The 22,094-nt window shown below is 37.3% G+C and overlaps 1 protein-coding gene across 8 annotated transcripts in view; it reads left to right on the forward strand.

Annotated features, from left to right (window-relative positions):
• The window catches only part of CADPS2 (calcium dependent secretion activator 2), a 283,784-nt gene that overhangs the window by 75,700 nt on the left and 185,990 nt on the right, over positions 1-22,094 (forward strand). For all 8 annotated transcript variants that reach the window (XM_086886988.1, XM_086886989.1, XM_086886992.1 and 5 more), the window contains exon 3: positions 20,545-20,877. In XM_086886988.1, coding sequence (XP_086743114.1) covers positions 20,545-20,877 — 333 coding nt within the window. The remainder of the gene's footprint in view (positions 1-20,544; positions 20,878-22,094) is intronic.

Here is a 22,094-nt window from a genome sequence, read left to right on the forward strand (position 1 = left end):
GCCTTGCCTGCCAAAACATCTACCTCAAGCACCCTAAAATAAAAGAAGTGTTCATTATGTTAAAATACTTCTAATCATACATGTCTTGTAGCCATGATGAAAGCAACAGTCTTAAACATAAGAAATAAAGAAAAATTAGCTTCAGAGGTAGAAGAGAAGGCTCTTCATGCAGTGTGCCGATTTCTGTTTGAGAGTGGGAGAAACTTGTTTCTTAATTTCTTTTATAAGGAGGGGAAAGTTAAGGAAAAATTATTTTTAGGTAGCTTGGATTGGAGATTTCATGTAGCTGGTTGTAAAATACCATCAGTTCTTTTTAGACCTTCTTGCAATGGTTTTTCTTATAGGACTTCTAAGGAATATCTTTTGGGTCATGTAAAAATAGGACTTAAAGAGTAGAATTTCCATGGCAGCACTCTGAAGCTCATCCTGCCTATTTAGCTGGCCCTGTGCCTTGTGCTGGGAGCATTTCAGTATGTTCTTGAGGAAAATGTTGTGAGGAGGAGGAGGTTTGTTAAGATGCTAGCTTAAGTTTAGACAGCCAGAGGGCTGTATGAAAAAGATGGGCATTATCTAAGCCAGAAAAGAACTAGGTTGATGAAAATTGGAAAAAGATTGTACCAGATTTTTAAAAACAAACTATAGGAGAAAGCAATAACTTCAATGCAATGCATTGTTTGTAAATGAAATCATAACATCCTACTTTAGACAAAATAGGAAGAAGTCTGTAAAAACCCCCAATAAATAGGAAAAAATTTAAAGAAATTAAATTAAGCAGAACATGTATATTAAGAGCTGAAAATTATTTCTAGTAATCCAAGAGAGTAGTTTTAAAATGGTTCTTATTTGAAAGGGACAGATATCTTCAGGTGCAGCGAATTTTCAGATGGCAGGAACCAAAACTATGATCTGTAGAGAATAAGTAATAACTCTGCAGAAGGAAAACTACTCAAGAAAGAAAACAAAACCATAATTATGCTGCATGAATCACAGAAAAGTTAGGGTTGGAAGGGACCTATGGATATCATCTAGTCCAAACCTCCTGCCGAGTTAGAGCCCCTTACAGCAGATGACAGAGGAACCCATACAGGTGGATTTTGGATGTCTCCAGACAGGGAGACCTTCATGGGCAGCCTGTTCCAGTGCTCTTTTATCCTTAACATGAAGTCTTAGGTTGAGGTTTACTTTATGGCCTTTGCACCTCGTGTCACTGGGCACTGATGAAAAGTCTGGCACCATCTCTTGGCACCTGCCTTTGAGATATTTATGCATATTTATGAGACCCCCCCTCTCAGTCTTCTTCCCTAAACTAAACAAGCCCTGCTCCTGCAAGTCTTTCCTCTTAAGAGAGGTGTTCCAGTCTCAAAATCATCTTTGTGACCTCTGCAGGACCCTCTCCAGTAGCTCCTTGTCTCTCCTGTAGTGAGGAGCCCAGAGCTGGACACAGCACTCCAGGTGCAGCCTCAGGAGGGCCAGTAGAGGAGCAGGAGCACCTCCTTCAACGTGCTGGCCACACTCTTCCCAATGCACCCAGGATATCAAACTGTAATGATTTTAGTGACTTTAATTGCTGTCTATTGCTACATTTGTTCCATGTCCAAAAAGGGATATAGCAGAAGTAAAAGAGCCATAGAAAAGAACATCATGTGTGTGTGTGTGTGTGTGTGTGTGTGTATGTATATATATATATATATATGTTTGCATATTTATGTGTTTAAATTTGCATATTTATATTTTATATTTATTTGTAACCAGAGTGCAGATTATAAAGACTCTTCAGCAAGGCTGCTGGAGTAAATGCAACTACTCTCACAGTTTCTAAATCATAAAAGAATTGCTAAAGTTCCTGAAGCTTAAGAAACTGTTAAGATTCACTGGACGGGAAGGGGAAAATGGATGTGGAAAATTAGGAGCAGTTTAATAAAAGTTGATTGCCCAGAAACTGTAGTTGTGAATGTGTTGGATAAAAGCAAGCATATCCACGAGGAAGGAGAGCCTGCAATTAAACTGGGTGTAAAACATGTGTAATTGATAACAACCAGTATAATTGAGAATATATTAAATGTAGAAAATTGATAAGAGAAATATTCATAGGGGGCAGCAGAGAAGAGAAATTCTGTAGGTACCAAGACAAAAATACATTCTCTCTGCCCCTAATTCAGCACTTCTTAATTCATAGAAGAATTAAAAAACAAATTCTTTAAATTAAAATGCCAAGGGTGTTACTCAGCATCTTTTCTAACTGATACCTATAACTTCTATTAAGCTAGTTTTAGTCTGGCAAAAGAAAACACAATTCTAGCTATATGTCTTGTTAGCATAGAAAAAAGTACTATCACAGTAATTAATATGATAGTCATTGACTCTCTGGGTAGAGCTTTGTATGAGATGGTTGCTTGGACCCTTTAAGATTAGAATAACTACAGCCTTGATATATTAGTTAAATATAAGCTAGGTTTCCCTTATCAGACTTCACATATGGTAACTGAGTCATATTCCTTGCTCAGAAGGTTAAATATTTGTTTTCTAAAGATGTAAACAAAGTCCAGTTAAGCTTGTAAGAAGTTTCTGACTTCAGGAACTACAACAGCAATAGCTTCTCCAGAGCGTTCATCTATTTTTCTGTCTACTCCATTGGCATTTTATCTTCTTTGAGGCTTCTCAGATCTCTCCAGTGATTTGTCCATGCTTGTGTTTATGTATTTTAAATTAATTTGTTGCTGGTTAAAACAGCTTACTGGGCCTAAGAGAGGAACTAAGAATAAACACTGCTTCCTCCCAGGTGAATGTTGTAATATCATTAATCCATGTCTCAGCTGTATTAGGAAGATGGAAAAGGCTCCTTGACCTGAGGAAAGTCAGTCTCCTCATTGATGGAGAGCTCGCTCTTTAGAAAATAGGAGATAGAATTTTCATTCTTCCAACCTCCATCACCTCACATTGTGAAGGAAGTGGCTTCTTGCCTGTGTCTCAGTTAAATTATTTGACCATTTCTATTTCTCTCCTGTGAGTCAGGTTAGGTCAGCCAGCTTGATGCTTGACAGTGGAGCTCTGAAGAGAAATAAGATCTTTAGATAGCATCCCTCTTGTCTGTCTTTAGACATCTGTGGACCCTGTAATGTTATGCCAGACCTTCTGGTACAATGCTTTTAGCATGTGGAGGCACCTAGGCCTGGAATTTCCGCTGTGTGGTAAATTCCTACCATCAGAGCTGCAGGATTCTTCTGAGGTCTGCCCCTGAGTTTTTCCAGTTCCTTGCTTCTGATGTCTGTATGCCACAAGTACTTAAATATTTGATGGTTTAAATAAATGCAAAGAGTAAATGGTTTTTAGGATGTCTGTGTAAATGCTTTCAAATATAGTGGTTTGAGAATTAATTTAAGGTGACCTTAGTGAAAACTGCTGGTGGGAAGGTTTCTCTCCCCCCATCTCACTGTACCCAGTCCATAGCCAAGCTGTGAGGCAGGTTTGTCAGCTCATAGAGAGATAGAGCAGGTTGTTTCAATTATACATTTCTTGTTAATTTTCAGCTGGATCAGCTCCTCAATTTATATGACTGAGTCATGGAATTGAGATAAAAAGCAGATTTGAGTCAGCTGCCAGATAGCCACTGAACACTTGATGAGGAACTCGGGCAAGAGGTATTGGCTGCCTCTTGGTGGCTGCCAGTCTCAGATTGTCATAAGCATTTTTGCTCAAGATTACTACTTTTTCCTAGCACTTTAATAATTTGCAGGGGAAATTGAATTATAGTATTATTGGCCTTGTTAGATGTCATTATTTAAGTGATGGAGTGTAACTCCATGCAAACACAATAACTCAACTTTCATCAGTGAAAGAACTTCAATGGTAATATGGAAAATAATTGGACAATGCTTCTGCACCTCTTTTCCAGCATTCTGTAGCAGATTAAAACTTTATCCACAGATAGCAATTTTCTTTTTTAATAAAGGATGATGCTCCCCTCCAAGCCTTTTCCATACTTCTTTACTTTTAGATATGGATAATTATGATTCTGTTGTGACATTTGAAGAAACTTCAGTAGTATTTTCTTCATGTAGCGTGTGGCTCATAATCATTACATAAAAACACAAAGTGAAGTGCACCCAGTTAAACACCAGCAGGAGTAAAATAGGGGAAGTCAGGAGAGAAGCCATCTCTCTGTGGCTGGGTACACAACCACAATCTGTGGTACATTTCTTTTCTTATTTGCACAAATTAGAAAATGTCACTTTTTTCTGACACTGTTTGTAGAGTTCTCAACTAGATAAAATGAGAAAAACTAAATTATTTTGTCTGATCCCAACTGAAATATCAGAAGATGTTATCTAAAAAGATGAGGAAGTCAGTAACAGTTCCTTTGAGTTTTAGGTTGATAACATTGATCTCTATGACTGTGTTGAGTCATAAATTCATATTGCTTATATAGCATTTATGTAAAGTCTCTGTGGTATTATGGATTATTTTGAAGCTGTCTGCAATCCTTCAGTTTTTTGTTCTCTAAATAAAGCTGCAGACTGGAAGCCCAGCCTTGGGTTTATTCTAAAACTGAAGCCAACCAACCAAAAACCACTAAATGAAGTGTAGCATAATATCCAGAAAGTGCTAGCAAATTAGGATTCCTAAGTTACTTTTGGGGTGGAACCATACCATATATGACAATATGTAACAAAACTGCCATTTTTCCCCTAAGATTGTGATTTCCTTACCCCTTAAGTCAATGGGCATAATGTTCAAAAATGGGTGCTGTTCATAAACAGTGTTTTTTATGAAGAAAACCGTGCATGGAGGGTTCTTATGATGAAGAAAACTGCACCCAGTTTAACACCTTTGCTCAGTTTGGTGTTAATTCTGAATATGTCTGGGTAGCCATGAGAAGGGGGCCTGGGCTATGTTTCAGTGGCTCCTGCACACAGAGTCAGGGGAGACCTTGGATGAGTGGAAGATGTATCTTCTTGGTTATCTCCTAGGGTATCCTGCTAGAATATTCCAGCAGGGAGTGTTCCCAGCCTTACAGGCTATAAAGAGGAAAATTTGGGGTTGAAAAGCTAGCATCTTGTTTTTAATTAAGTACTGAGAAATATTGCAAGCTAGCATGAACCTTTACTTGAAAGAAAGCTAAAATCTGGTCAGATTTCAGTGTAAATCTGTTTCCGTTGCTGGCATTGAGACATAACTGCCTTTTTTTAAGTTTTAATTTAAATCTAAAATTAATTTTTTAATTTATTTTAAATCTAGAAATGCCTTCTTAGTTTGGCATTCTTTGTTGTTCTTTGCATCCCAAAAGATCAAAGCTTGTGTATGACAGTGAAGTTTTCCTGCTTTTTGACAATGTGTTTATGAATTGTGTGTATGATGGTTCCACTGCCAGTTTCTTACTTAATGATATTACAGTCTGATTGCTTCTGGATTGCACAGCTAAGCTGAACCTTGCTCTGTGCCTGGAAGCTCCAAAGTTTTTGGTATAACTTAATGCAGACAGATTACAAATGCAACCAGCCAAAACATACAATAACTTGAGATGTTGAGCTTGGCTCTGCCAGCATGTGAAGAAGTGCCTGCCAAAACCAATTGGATGTGCTGGGCAAGAGTGAGGGCAGCTCCAGGTAATGCCAAGGCAACATTCTTGTATTTGCTGTAGCTTCCATGTGTGCATCTTCCTAGCTGTGGCTGCTCCGTGAGCACGTGCTTTGGGATGTGGAAGAGCTGCTGCACAGCTTTGCTCCAGTGTGCCGGGCTTTGTAGTTCAAATTTGACAGTCTTGTAAAAAAAAAACCTCATTTCTCCTTGACTTGAAAATAGAGTTCACTTTTTTTGTCTGTTGGGCAGACATTGCATACTGACTTTGTGACTGCAGCAAGTATTAGACTTACCTTCCAATAGTGTGTTTCTTGTTACAGTTTTTTTCCTTTTCGTAATCTTTACCCCTTACGTGTTCAAATTCTCTAGCTTTTTGTCTTTTTCATGCTTTATGATTCTGAAATGACACCACAATACAAATTCAAAGTACAAGCTTACTTCTTCTATTGTAACTGATCTTTTTTTCAGTTTTTAAATAGTGATTATGATAAACATGCAAATTCTACAGTAAATTAACCTGTCAGTAATAATAAGTGTTTTGAAATGTACAATCGTTTGTAGAAGTGACCATGATAAAGAGGTTGTTTCTGGCTGTCATAAAATTTATGATTAAAATAAAAAAACCTTTAGGGATTATTCTGGGCTCTTCGGACCATCAAATTAGAAAATCTGTGTTAGAAGATGACAGAAGGCTCTTCGTATGAGTAATGTGTTTCAGAAGTTGGCAGATGAATAGTGCAAATGTTTCCAAATAGCCTGATGCAAAATTGAGTTACTTTTTTTATAAAAACTACTTAGATCAGTGTAAGTCTGCTTCTTAGATAAGTAAGTGGGAAATGTGTTTTGAGAATAGTCTAAAAGAAGCTGTAATAAAATTGAAAAATATTATGCATTAGTGGAATTATGACTAGAAATTGAGTGGAATAATGGTAGAAAGACTAAAACAAGAAGAATTTGCAATCAGACTTTGTCTTTGCAGTGTTCAAGATTTAACCTTATGGGTGACCAGAGATGTGTGTCTTCTTTCTGGGCATTAAAAATGCATTATGATGTTGACTAATAGGCTAGTCACAATAACCAAATAACTTAAGCTTTATCTTGGTGTAAGTAGAGCTGCTTTTACAGCAGGAGGGTAATGTTTGTTTGTTTATTGCATTTGACTTGTAAACTGTTTGCATTTCTTGCCAAAACTCTTGACTGGCTTAGCTTGAAAACATTTTGGAATATAGGTGCTACTGTCATTTAAGAGACAAAGCTAAAAAGTAAGCATACATTCTTGTACCTTTCTAGTTTATTAAAACTGGTGCTCATAATTAGAGGAAAGAGAAAGAGGTGAAGTCTTTTTAGGGTGAATTTGAAATCAGACTGGGCACAAACTGGAGGAGAACTTTTCAACATAATGGTATTGTTCTTTTTCTTTTCCATCCTCAGTTCTCCACACTGTACTTGTTGCTGGGGGCTGTGAAGCAAAAAAGTTCAGGACCTCGGGGGTTTTTTTGGGAGGGGCCCTCAATTATAAGAGCTCTGCGAAGATATATCTTTTTCCTACTTCTATGTGTAACTGTCCAACAAAATTCTGTAGGATCTTGAATTAGCCTGGAGAGATAACTAGGTTTTGTCCCTTGGTACACAACCATAGTTATCTCTAGGCAAGAGGTTCCTCTGACTGTAATAATTTCAGACTTCCCCATTAATTGCAAACAAAGTTTGATAGGTTGTTCTGCTATTATCATCAGCACCTCCCTCTGGAAGCCCAGGAAAGGAAAGGCATGGCTGTGGAAATGCTGAGGGAGGAGCATAAAGGCATATGGACAATGTCTTCCCCATCATCCCAGCCTGGGTGCAAATTTTCTTACCTCACCTTACCATTCTTTTAGTAATTTCTATAATAATATTCGGTAAATAACTTCAGGCATTAACTGAGCAGTATGGACACCTTGGAGGTTAGGGGCAGCGGGAGCTTGACAGGCAGCAGTTGCTCCTGTCAGGGGCAGAGGCAATAGCTGGCTGGTGTGGCTGTAGAGAAGAACTTACTGTTCACTTTCTGTGTCCTAAGTTAAATTTAGAATGCAAAATAAAATAAAGTCAAATCTTTGCAGTAGAATACTACTAGCAAGGCAAAATAGTTGGTGATTGTATAAAACAAATAAATAAGAAGTTGAAGGTGTTTCTAACTTGAGATGTCTTGAAAGAAAATCTTTAAAATGGTCTAGAGAATGTTGAAGTGTAATGAATTAATAATTTCTTTAAAATGAAGTACTCTAAAGAGAGAGCAAACTATGACTAAGGAGCCTCAAAGTTACCATTAAAGCTATCTGGACCTTGACATATAATTGGAATGCATAAAAATAGTCCAACTTGTAAAAGTTTGCATTCTGCATGTTAAAATCTAGAGGGATTAAACTGCAGACCAATTCTTCATTAATCTTCCCATTGAAGCATTGCTGTCTGAAGTGCAGCCAGCAGGGTGATTATTAAATCTAAGGAAGGATTTAAGATTTAGAATACATTTTGAAGCTTTTTCTGTGTATTATAACTTTTCCTGCCGACACTATGAATTGATTGCCCTTGGGAAAAATTAATCAAGGAAAATGTATTGTTGTTTTTTGACACACAAAGATTACACTTAATAAAGAGGGAGAGAGGGAATGTTTTTATAATAAAGGCTGGTTTTTTTGAGAAAGTTGTATTGGAATAAAAAATATTTGTAAGACTACAGTTAGCAGGTAAGTCTTACAGGCCAATGGCTTAGTGTCTGCCAGCCCTGACTATCCTTTTATAACTTTCTGGAATAGAAATGCATTCTAATGAGTGATGAGATGGTGTTGCTGTTTAGAAATGTCCACACAAATAATAATGCATTCTAAGTGCAAAGACATAGCAAACAATTCCCCAAGCACTCCCATTTTCATGATGCATTTTCCCTGCCTGCATATGCACTTACATTTCATTGTTCTTATCTTCCTCTTAATACAGAACCACTTTGAAGTACAGATTGTCTTTTGAGAGAAGCAAGGAGCAGTTTAACACCAAATACATTCCCATCACAAAACTAGTATTATCTATCATATCAGCTTGTATTTAAACTCATCTGCATTGTTCCATCCTGATTCTCTCCAAACTATTTGAAGTCTGTGACTGTTTAGAACTTGTGGAAGGCATTCGCACCACTTGCCTTGGGATGTTTTGTAGAGCAGTCTGGACAATGAATCTTTGCAAGCTTCTCTGTCCCCATTGTGGCAAGAGAGGTTCCTCTAGGGAGTGCTTCAAAACAGAGCCTGCATTAGGAGCTCTGGGTTGTCCTCTGGAGCAGTGTATCCTTGCTCAGCTTATGGAAAGGTGTCTAAAACAGGTGAATTGCATAGCTAAACATGGGTTGTAGGACAGTTTCTACTCTTTTAATCTTCTAGTTTGCATCTCTTTAGTTACTTGACTACAGTCAAGCAGTTCTAGATACCTGTGGTAGTTATCACCTTCTTTTCTCCTGTTCAGCCTATTTGTTCTTACTTCCTGTATTTCAGTAATGACAGAATTATTTTTAAAACAGCTGTGGTGAGCTGCCCTAGCAGCTGTTGGGTCATGCAGGAGGTGCAAGCAGCCTTTTCTATTTGGGGTGCAAAGTACAAAGCTGTGGTTCTTTCTCACTGATATTTTGTTCTGCCACTTCTGCACACTACATCTGATTCTCGAGAATACTTTTAAAATGATGTCACCCTTCACAGGATGCAAAAAAAGTTTCTTCATAGCTGGAAAGTGTCTGCTTATTCCCAGATGTCTGTTGTCCTAAATCCTAGGGATCACAGTAGGAGAAAGGTGCCATGTTGATAGGCAGGGCATCATCAATCAGCCTTCAAAGGCTTAAGAGGGTCTACTCTTGTCCTTCTTTTCCGGTGACTACCAAGGTTTTGCAGTATTTACGATGTGCCAGTTGTTTTCTGGTTTCCTTAGGCCACAGGGTGAAGTCAGTGCTTTAACCTTTCTCCCCACCCAACAGTGCCATTCCTACTCCCCCCAAAAAATAAGCCACTAAAGCTAATTAGTACAGTGTCAGTTTTCTGGCACTTTTTCATTTGCTAAAACAGAAAAAAGAAAATGCTAAGTGACAACATCTCAGGTGGCTTCAGCCCAGTTTCTATTTGCTCATGTCCTTTTTGAGCACTCAGCTGCAGCAGCAGATTACATAAGCTGGAAATGAAAAAGTGGCATTGATCAGGAAAAAAATATATGTTCTTAAAGAGTGTCCTCACTTTGCATGAAAATGTTTCGGGTGGTGGTGGGCAATAGGACTGAAAGGATCTCAGCAGGCCTGGTCTGTCTATAGAGTGCCTGGTACTTGAAAAACAGAGATACAGTAGTATGCTCATTTGAACTAAAATCTATTAATCTATACTCAGGTGGAAATGGTTAATGCAGAAGTACATTAATGGTAATAGGGAAGTGAAATAACTAGTGCTTTTCATCTCTGACAAAATGAACCCAGTGCAATACCAATGATGAAAACTGTCACTTACATAACTTCCACTTTCAGTCAAGTGGAATAAAAACTACAACACAAGTGACTCCAGATGAAAATTTAGAGAAGTGAAGGACTATTTTCCCTTCTTTATTGTACTTGCCCATTTACTTCAATTTTTCTCACAGTTAATGCAAGAAATTGGATTTTATATTTAGTAACATTTTATCCTAAGAGGTAGCACTATCATAAGAGATAAAGTGCTGGGGCTTCTTGTGAGTTGTACAGAACTGAGTAAACATCAAAAAGCCAGAGAACTGAGGGGGTTTTTAGCAAGGCAAATGAAAATATGAGTTTTAAGCAGGTGTGTGTTTTCCTCAAGTACCAGAGGTAGTTCTGCATAAACTAGTTATCATCTGTTGATTGTGAAATAGATAAATATGCTAAGTAAATGTTTTTTTTCCTAATCCTTTTTAACATGACTGTTTGCTACTCATTATTTCTGTGTAAATATGTTTCCTTTTTCAAGTCTTCTTTTTTTCAATCTTTGTTTTCTTCTTTCTGCTTTATTATTTTTGTAAGCTTTTGTTGTCCTTCATCTTCTTCCCTCATAGTCAGGGTTGGACACCTTCCCTATGGAATTTTCTGGAAAATAGGGACCAATTGTGAGGTGGGAGTAAGCCTTTTTACAGTCACATCACCAAGGCATGCTGCATTACACATTCAATTTAACAGCCTTTTTCAGTCTTAGGCTATCTAAAATAGACCCTTTGAAATTCTCATAACCTGGAACTTTCCAGTGGACACCAAAGGGAGGAGTTCTGGTCAGGCAAAACCAGCGTACTGGAGAGCAAGCTGTTACCTCTCTTCTAAAGAGGAAAGAAACTCTGGAAGCAATGTGCTGATCAGCTCTTAATGCATTCATTAAATTTCACTTTACTAATCAAGAAAATGCACTTTGGTAAAAAGAGGCTGTGCAAATTACTTCTTTGTCAAGTAGATGGTGGTGGATATAATCAAGGAGAGTGAGCATGTTGAAACCCTGCACAGTGGAGGAACAAATTCCTTACACGGTCAAGGAAAACCTCTGCTTTGTACTTCCCTGCTGAAGCAGTTCCATGTCTGCTTTAATTGCCAATTCTTGAATAAGTTTGGAAAATAGCAGAAGAATAGGTTGCTGGTGACTTACCTGGCTTGGTGACAAGACAATCCCTGCATTCAACTTGCAAGTAAATAAATCTGTTCGTCAAAGCATAAAACTCTTCTCCCTCCCTTTGGAATTGTGAGTTGCTCAATATGAACACTGTGCTTATGGTCTGTATCAGTCAATACATTAAAAAGAAAGTGACAACATCTCATGTCTAGCATGGAGTTGGATTTTTCTTGCTGTGATGCTAATTTACATCTACCCTTGGCAGCTGAAGTACCTGCATTTCATAGAAACCTACATTTCTACTGTGGAACTATTGAACTTCATGATTTATTCCAGATCCACTGTATGTGTTCTCTTCTTTCTCCTATTTCTAAATGTCTTGAGAAACATCTACAGGGATAATACAGCTTTTTTATCAGGAGAGAGTGAATGGATAGAAAAGCCTAGGCCTGTATGGAAACTGCTCAGCATCCAGTAATGCATGCATTATTTTCACAGTGAAATAGGGATAATGAGTTGACCATCTAGGTGTGATTTCAGACCTCGTGACAGTGCCTACAGCATTTGTACACTATCCTAGCCAGGAGAAAAGCAATATGCAGAAGGAATAGTGTTTTTTTTCCCAAGCAGCACATCAGATTTCCCATACTGGACAAAGAATTATAAAGATTTCCTTTAACAGCTGGCTGCTTCTTGTTTCAACAAACCAAGCACCACAACATTTTTAAATAAGCAGATCTATTTCTGCTGGTTTTTAACCTGTTTATCAGGTAATTTCTCTCTGGCATAGTCAACTGGAAGATGAGAAGTCATTTTGGTAATTGTTTGCTTGTAATTACCCTCACGTGGGGTCTAGCATGAATGTTCTCAGGCATCATCTTTGGGGAAGATTTGCACCTTTGTGGCTGCTAGAGTTAAATATTGGCTGTGAATCAGCCTGCAGAGTTCTGAAATTATGTGAACGTTCATTGCCTGTGTGAGCAGAGTCCCTCAGGAAGGAATACATCCAGGTGATATTTGGAGAATAACTTCTACAGAATCCTGCTACCACCTGAGGGCCAGTACCATGATCCACAAAGTCCCTCAACATGCCAGAGCAATGGGGCTTGGTTAAAGGGGAAATTGTACTGTTAGAGTGAAGATTGCAGTGCCTGTTCCCAGGGGAGGCATAGCAAAAGTAATCCACGCCCCTGCTCATGGAGGCAACAATCTATATATTGTGTCTCACTAGGGTGCAGAAACTATTGTTGCTGTTGTCAGCTGTGAAAGGAGGATAAATATGCTTGTTTCAAAAAGGTAGCTGGTTAACTTTAATAAATGAATCCGGGAGAAAACACTGCTTCTGGGTGAAAGAGTTTTGTGGATTTTTTATGGTGATTGTCACTATACCTCTGTTTGTTCTTATGCCCAAGGCACGAACCTTGCAGCACATGGCTCTGTGAAATGTGTTGCCATCAGGAAAAGCAATTTGGGTAGACACTGGCAATTGCTTGTGCATTTTGAAAAAGCTGGCAATGAACAAATCCCAGTGCACAGTGGTGTGTAGTATGCTTACAAGCATGTACCCCTGGAGCAGTAGCACACATTTTAATTTTCAAGAGTTTGGGTTTTGGTGTTTTTTTTTTTTTACAGATAGCTGATTGCTAAGCAGTGGTAAATGTCCAGTGTGCAGCTGTAGTGCCCAAAAGACCTGAAGAAAGCAAAGTAAATCACCTGTCGATTTCAACTTGTGATGGTTTCTGAACCATTAATCTTAATAAGAAGAAATCATAGCTTAGTGTGCTCAGGAAGGGTAGTAGATTTAAAAAAAAAAAAAAAAAAAAAAAAAATATTCTACCTCTTTGGATGATGATTATGTAATTTTTTTTTCACCTTAATGTAATGTGCTGCTTTAAAGAGGTTTTAAAAATGAAAGAAAAACCGTGACCTCACTGTTAGCCAAAAATTAAAGAGTTTTTTTATTTCAGATTTCTCCCCCCCTCAAAATTAGGGAAAACTCTACAGTGCATTATATTTCTAAGAGAAGTAACCTTTCATCAACAAAATAATGATAGAAATTCTGAAATAGAGTAATCAGACTTTATAAGTGTGATTTCTTAAAATACCAGTATCTTTTGCTTTTACCTGAAGGTGAGGTTCTGAAGACTTACATATAGATTGAAAAATAAGATCCTTTAAATCTGATCATTTCATTGTAAAAAAATCAAAATAGTGCCTGGAGGATATTTCTAGAGTATGAAAGAGAACAATGGAGGAAGAAGACCTGCAAGCAATGCCTAATATATTTTTTTTTCCTAAAAATGTGAAAAGAGCTTCTGATTTCAAAATACTGAGCAAATCTCATTAGCTAGCTCAATTTCCACTCATGTTCAGCGGGCAAGAGTTATTCAAAGTAGCTATTAAAATACATTGATAACTATTAATGTCTTCTTCAATATAAATGCTATTTCAGTAGCCAATGAAGTAATTTTATTCAAGGAGTATAAAAATAATTGATATTACTCTTGGATGTATGATGCTACTACATTAACTATTTTTGATCAAAAATGATCTTGTTCTTGTAATGTGCTTAGTTGAACTAATCTAAATATCAACTTATATTAACTTAACAATATCAATAATTTTTGATGTGTTTTTTTTTTTTTTCTTTCTTTTGTGATTGTTGTAAGTGCAGTGAAAACATCATATCTGAAAGAATGTTTTTTCTGCAGCACCAAAATATAGCAGCAGACATTGCTGGGCATGATATATGTGAATTGCTACAAGGAATAAACCTTTGTTGTTAAAATGCATAGTTGTGGAAGCTTCTCCAAAGTGTCAGAAGTTCTTGCTCTCTCATCAAACTATCCCCAGCTCTTGGTGTGATGCATTGTATGGTTTCAGTCTAGAGTAGAACTTCTGGGGGGTGTGAGAGCTGGTCCCAGAGAACATTGCTCACATTAATGATTGAAATGGGAATACTTTTTATTCCTGTGGAACAAGAAGGACTTTAAGTTGGTGAGATCCCCTGACAGTGACAAGTGTTGCTAATGAGCTGAGGCAGGAGAGGCTTTAAAGAGCTGCTGAAGTAACTGCATAGGGGCTATTTAATAATGCACAGTAAACGTCTTAGGCTTTGTTTTGCCTCAGGTAATGCTTCTAGCACAACATGGTGATGTATGTCACATCCAATTTTTAAATAAGAAACTTATTTCAATTCCTTTTTGTTTGCAGGAAGAAAATCATTGTCTTTTGCAGAAATTTTAGAGCTAAATTTAGCCCTGAAAATTGCTTTCTTTTTCGGAAAAATTATTCTGTGTGTCATAAACGCAAGAGTTCTGGTAATTGCACAAAGCACAGCAGGAGCTTGAGTACAGAACACATCAGAAAAGTATATCAGAAACCTGAAAAGCTTTCAAAGACTTGAATATTCCTTGGACTTCCATCAAAGTTCTTTTTGCCCTTGTTCAGTCTTTATCAAAAGAGGTACTTCTCTTCATTTTTATTTTTTAATTGACAATTTCTGATATGACATAGTTGCCATTAATCTTAATATAGTTCCAGCTTTGCTTCTGGTAAGCTTAAAGGAGAAGGAAATTTCTTTAAGACAAGAACACATCCGTAAGAACAAAATGTTGCTCTCCATAGCTCTGTGTCTGTGTCTGGGTAATAGGGTACTTCTGAAAAAAGTCTCCAGAGAAAAATATCTTTAGGCCTTACATGACAGCCTTTTTTCTAAGTTATATGAGAAGGTTCTGTTTTAACATTAGCGTGTTTTAAGGATGCCCCAAGCACCAGTTGCAGTCCTGAATAAACACACTGGAGATCTAAGTAGTTAACTCTCGGGTTCATCAGTCATTGTGCTGCTGTAGGAGGGCAATGTTTGGCCCTTGTGCAGAAATACATTTACAGTTCTGTCAGCCTCTGGTGGAGTCTTTAGAAGAATGTCATCATTAAAGAATGTGTTTGGATTGTTTGGTCTAGCCCAATGGCCACACTGTGGTTCTTGCAGCTCCTTAGCAAGCTTCAGGAGGCCAACAGAGACCTGCATAATCCTAATTAGAAGGACATCATGTACAGGTGAAATAATGCGCTGCATCAGTTGGAGCAGTTGATACAATCACTTATGAATGCTCAAGTGTAGGTAATGAAGCATCTCCTATGGTCTGTATCAGTGCAGAGATTCCTGTTACACCTTTGCTTCATAGTCTGGAAGAAAAGATAGTTTCATGCTTAATTCAGAATGGCATACAAGTAATCACAGTAATAGAAGTGGGAAGATATCAGAACTCCTGGGTGACCTATTATTTAGAGGCCCTCTGTGCAATGGCTGTGGGTTTTATTCCACTTTGTCATGAATGGGTGATTTAGATTTCTTAAAGAAGCCTTGTGAAGGGTATTAGCAAAAGCATTGTTAATATGGTGTTGTGAAAGTGCTGTTTAACAAGGTTCAGTGTCAATGTTCACTCTGTTACTCTGCAGCACAGTTTGAACAGTGATTCAAAACTACAAAGGCATAAGTAAAGCTACCAAGGAACAAATCAAAGTTTTCACACTAAAAGGCTATACACGGTATTGGTCACTTACAAAGATGTGCCATTGTAAAGGGTTTCAGCCTTGAGAGGCTCAAGGGAAGATCACTGCTATGCAGCCAGGCTGTTTAGCTGGGAGAGCTCAAAGAACACTCACTTCATCTGTCATATATATGGAACACAGCGGTTGGCTTTTAGTGAAATTACATGCAGTGGGAGAGGTATGCATGAGATTTCTTGTACCCACCACCTTCTTTGTTCCTTGATAAATGTGTCTTGGAAAAGCCACCTGCTATTCATGTATGAATCACTTGATCAGTGTTCCAAAGGCATATGCACCAGTGCTCTCTTGTGTCACTCTGCTCCTTTGTGGGTTTTCAGAGAACACATGGGAACTAGAGGAGTTCTTGGCCAAGCTATGGCCCAGGCCATGACCTCTCTTGGAGCCTGTACCAAGCTGCTGTTAGTTTGGTCATGGGGCTGAGTGCACCCGTCATACACCCATTACTGTGCTGGAATGTGCATGGAGCCCAAGGGTTTGCATCCAGAATGCAACAGAAGTGAAAAGCTGTTATGCAGCTTGAAATACGTAGTGTGAGAAAGGTAATAAGCTGATTCAGGTGGTGTCTAGTATGTCTAGAAGTTTGCTGTCCCAGAGACACAGTGTGCATTTTGAGCACCGTATAATACTGCCACCGTATTTTCCATAAAAGATGATGAGAAAACTTCTTGCAAGAAGTTTTCAGAGGTTTAGGAGTCCTTCTTGCCCCCCTGTCGTACTGCATTTGCTTGAATTTTCTTTTTCCTGAGCTTTACAATAGAGAATAAGATAATCATGGGTTTTTTTGCCTAATTATATAATTAGTTAAATTTGGTATTATGTCCAATAAATAGAAAAATTACTTAAGGGGTATGTTCTTGAAATGAAAATCAGTTCTTTCCATAATATTTTGAGCATTTTTATATGTTGTAGGCACTGCTAAATAATGATTTTTCTAAACAAAAATATACTTTTAATGTAATTATCTAGTACTAAAGACAGTTTTGAATTAAGCCTTTTTACTAGCATTTGCAGTAGTTGAAATTGTGTATATGTAGTGATTGGGAAAAAAGTGAATTTAAACGGTGCTTCAGTAGATTACAATTGGTTTTGGGTTTTTTTTAACATGTTATCGCACCTTTGAATGAGTTGAGCTTTATCCATCAGAAACTGAAGGTGTGGTTCATTCCAAAAATATTTAGGAGGATTCTAAATAACATGAGTTGAAAAAATTTCTCAAAGTGGATGTATGTGGCTCATTGAAACCTGTATTTGAACTATCTGTTTTCTTCAGAATGCATTTTATTTGTTGATAGAGCATTCCTTTTTAGTGTTTGATAATTTGTTAGCAGTGAGTAAAACAGACAGTTGATGTCGATTTGTGGATTCAATAAACTGGTAATGATACTGGAAGTTCAGATGCTGACTGACAACAGCATCAATCCCGGATGTCTTTGAGGAAGTCTGGAAAATGTTGGTAAGTAGCAGGAAATGCTTCATTAAAGTCCTGTGAAAATATTTCTGAATAATGTTTGGATTTTCAAAAGATCATGGCTGATCTGCCAAATCTTGGTTCATGCAGAATTAGATTTCTTTGTGCCCACAATAACTTGTTCTGGTATTTTATACTTTACACTCAAACCTCTTAATATTTTTCTTCTCCAATTCCCCCCTAGTGTTGGGAGACTTGAGATAACATTTTAACATTGTAAGTTTTTGAATGATTATTTAATTAGAACGAAGTCTAATGAACAATTGATGATCAGGAATGAAGCAGTAAGAACCAGAGATTTAGTGAATGTACTTAATTAGTATTTTGCTTTAAAGATAAATATCAATAAAAATATTTTTCCTCATGGGGATGATTTTGCTGTTTATATAATCGTTCAAAGCTCTGAAACCAAGCAGATGAATCTCAAGAAGTCTAAATGAAGCAAAGAATTTTACATTCAACGTGGAGTGTACCATATGTCTTTCAGGAACAGGATTAATGAGACTTAATAGCTTTTTAATGCATCTTAGTGTTTTAAATTTGTGACACATTTGATACATTCCTAATATAATTTCTAGTCTCTTATGGTTTTCTGTTGCAAACAACATCTTGCATATGAAACAGTTTTGTTAAAATGTTATTATTGCTTTTTAATTATCTTAAATGCAAGCAGTTAATTTTAAAGATGATGTTACCTTTTTTCCCCCCCCTCAGGAAAAAAAATGGTCAATTTCCACTCAAATAAGAGTAGTACAGTAAAAGCTTTAGGTCCAGTGGACTCTTTATCAGAACAAACCATGTTTTCCATATTCTTATTCACACTTTGGGTTTATATATTAAGTACTTTCCTTATATATCCACTGTATCTTGAAAAATAATTACCTTGGAATAATTGTTTTAAAATTTAATAAAAATACAGTTTGTGACCCAAAACACATCAGAAGGGAAAATTTTAGAGTCAAGGACACATGCAGGTTGTATTTTCTTTTTGCACTTGCCTATTGCTTTGACATCTAACATGAATGTGCCATTATTTTGTGAATATTATGTGCACCAAGTGTTAGAATAGTGCTTCCCTTCCTTGGTTAAGTGGTTAAAAAATGGAATGGGTCTTCCCTGGGAAAAAGTCTCTTGGAAAATTGACTTCAGAGTCACAAATAAATTTTGAATTAGTATGGCTCATAGATCAAGGAAAGTGCTAGCAGCTTTACAGCCCTTTCATTCAGGATTAATCTTTTGGAATAATAAGACTGGAAGAAGGTAATGAAAGGTGAATGATATGCTTATGTTCTTATAGTGTGTATTTTTCAGGTTTGGAGTTGGGGTTTTTTTAGGTTTTTTTTTTTTGGGTTTTGTTTTTGTTTTTTTACAAGGTTGGCCAGTTATATTAGCAAGACATCGGGTTGTGTAATCTTGCATGAATATGAGATTTTGGTTGGGGTGGGGAGTGTCTATAAATATTCTTAATTTCTCACTGTCTTCTGCATCTGCTTTCTCTTGTTGGGTATGCAGGCTAATGTGATGGAAGATTAAGTATTGTTTATGAACAGTACAAAGTAGCTGTTTGATGTCATCATTTTTACCACTGAAGCTGTTAGAGGAATGAATCATTTGTAATTGCAGACTGTTAAAACAACCAGAGTTTTAACTTCTGTTATATCCTTGTACCTGTTTGTGTTGATAAGTTTTATTGCTGAATGGAATTTCTGACTATTAGTTGTTTTGAAATGAGATTCAATGTTTGTGTAGCCTGAAGAAATTAATATAAGCATTAATTGACAGTAAGTATATCAGGTCCCATTATGGGTAAGAATTTAACCTTAGACATTATGTTTACATAGAAGGGATTGTATCATGGTACAGAAAGAGCATAACATGATTAACATATATTGGTGATGGGGTTTTTTTAAATAATCTCTTTGGACAAATACATTTAGGTTTAATCTGCAGCTCTTCTGAAAAATAGCAGTTAGGATATCTGTTGAAAAATACATTTTATAAGTAACCACATTTTAAAATATGCTACAAGAGAACATGCATTGACAAGCACTAAAAATTTTAGAATTAATTTCTCTTGATCTGCTTGCATCTCTGCTCAGCTTTTCAGCCCCTCTGCTACTCCACTTTTCTGTATTTTGAAAGTGAAGCACAGCAATGTTTTATAATACTTGGCTATTGGTTATTTTATAATAATTGATTATTAGGTAAACCATCTTCTAACATGAAATAGTACCTGGAGTCATCTCCATTCACAAAATCACATATGATTTCACAGTTCTTGGTGACTGTAATGACTGTGTGAAAATGCATGCTTAATTTCCAGCTCATACGTCTGACTGAAGAGAGCAGGCAGTCAGAAAGGTGATGGTTCTGTTTCAGCTTTGTGGTTTCTCATCTGTTCCTTGCATTTCAGCTGTGCTTGGGATGTTGTTATGGCACCCAAGCAGCTCCCAGCAGCAGAACCATGCAGCGTGGGGGGTCTTGATTGTCTCCCTCTGCTGCAGAAGACAGGTGGCTATCCCTGAGTTACCCTTGCAGTGGCATGATGTAGTTTTAATCCCTGCCCACCAGTGCTGCACTGTCAGCTTTTTGTAGGTTGCATCTTGTAGAGAAACAGTGTCATGAGGCTTGGTACTATAAATGAGCTATGTGCAGGCCACATACAGTGTCTGGAAAGATCAACCTTGCCCTTCTAAAAGAAGAGATGAAAACAAGCATTCCTGAAGAATGGAAAGTTTTTACAGAATGCTGGAGCTGATTTAATTGTTTGTTGTTGTAATTTGCCTTGTCATATCTTAAAGTACGAGTATCTGGGAGGGGCTTTTTTATACTGGCCTTTGATTTTACATGGAGACTCCAATATTGTCTCCAGTATTGTATCTACAGTAGTAGAAAGAGCTCTGTATCTTCAACTCGATCTTCTCGATTGTTAGTATTGATTGTTTCTTTAGTTTTTTGGGGATTTATTGGGTTTTTTGTTTTTGTTTTTTTTCTTTTTTTCCTCCTGGATTTCTGTCCCATTGTGGGTAAGTTCTGAATTCGCTGCTGTTAGTTCAAAGTTTATCTAGTCTAGCTATTGTAAATTTATGCATAAATACTGGTAAAACTACTTAGTTTAAGTACTTATTCATTGTGGAAACTTGGTTTCAATGTGATCACCTTTTTCTTTATGAAAAACATAACAAACTTGGCTTGTATGACTTTCATATAAAGCCCTCTTATGTAGAAGCAAAATAGTAGTTTTATTCCCTTATACAGGGATTGTTTTGTATTTGTGTCCATGTCTAACTGTTTCTTTTCTTTTCTCTGCTTTTAAAGGTATTTCTCAAGAGTGACCGGGTTGCAAGAATGGTCCACAGTGGAGGATGTTCTGCAAGTGACTTTAGAGATGTTTTTAAGAAAAACATAGAAAAGAGAGTCCGAAGTTTGCCGGAAATTGATGGATTAAGCAAAGAGACAGTATTAAGTTCTTGGTTAGCCAAATACGATGCCATATACAGGGGAGAAGAGGACTTGTGCAAACAGCCAAATAGAATGGCCTTAAGTGCTGTATCAGAGCTGATTCTGAGCAAGGAACAGCTTTATGAAATGTTTCAGCAGATTCTAGGGATCAAAAAATTGGAACACCAGTTGATTTATAATGCCTGCCAAGTAAGTATTGGTGTCATTCGGTTTGTGTCCAGAATATTTCCCCTCTGTCAGCGGGTCCAGTGCTTCCTCCCTGTGTGTAGAATCCCTCAATTTTTAGGTACGTCTCTGCAGCCAAAGAGATGAGACAGCTCAGGAAGGAATCTTTGCATGATCTGATTGGGGCTGAGCACTTGGATAAAGGGTATGCAGGGTATATGCTACAGGGGTCTCCTTTTACAGTGTCACAGCTCACACAGGTTGAGTGATTCTGAGGAATGTGCCGTGGTCTGACGTTTGCATACCCTCTGATAAATGGCATATGCATGCACATACATTTCTGAGCCTGTGTTTTAATCTTTGAAAGAAATTTGCTGCCATAAATAGATGACAGGTGATTCAGGCTCCTGTTGGACATACAGTGTCTAGAAGGTTCACATGTTAGAACTAAATGCTCTTCAATTCAAGCATCCTCTACGGAGCTAATTTTCACATTTCTGCCTTGTTGTTTTGTTGGATAAATTATTTTTCCTGTAAATTACTGAGGCCAAGACAGTCCATTCAGCAGTCTATTTAGATTTATGTGTATAATCTCTTGCTAATCAGTAATATAGTTGATATGTAAAAATACTTTATTTTCCAGTGTCCATAGTGATAGAAGTGTAAATTAACAGTTACATAAGGAGGAGAAACCTGAAAAAAAGAAGGTATTTTTGCAAGTTTCACAACCAAGCAGCACAGATGAAGCGTTTAAACTGAGCTCACACAGCTTCTTACACTGTCTATAAAATAGTCAACCAGATTACAGCTAAAATGTTTTTCATATATTATGCAGAAGGGTGGTTTGTAGTTATGGGCCATCTTAATATAGGAACAAATTATATGTGTTAGTGTAGCATGAAATCATGTATCTGTTACATGATGGAAACATCTGCAGTATGTGACACTTCTGCTGCATCAAATTATGAGCAGTGTTTTGAATTAAAAGAAATAGAAAGTATTCCTTTTTTTTTTCCCCCTGTTTGTCCCCTCTTTTTTTCTTTTTGCCTCTAAATTCACATTCATGTAAATCACTAAGCCTCTGGGATATGTGGGTTGGTAATACGATGAAGAAGCATTGAAATCTGGGGGAATAATTCTGCTTAATTTTGGGAGGGTTTTATATACAATAGAACATAGAGGCATGGGAGGCAGCTTGGAAAAGTCCTCAGGAGGTCATTCAGTCCAGCTTCCTGCTCAAA

Source organism: Cyanistes caeruleus, chromosome 4, assembly GCF_971803275.1.
Source record: "Cyanistes caeruleus chromosome 4, bCyaCae1.hap1.1, whole genome shotgun sequence".
Taxonomy (NCBI): Eukaryota; Metazoa; Chordata; class Aves; order Passeriformes; family Paridae; genus Cyanistes; species Cyanistes caeruleus.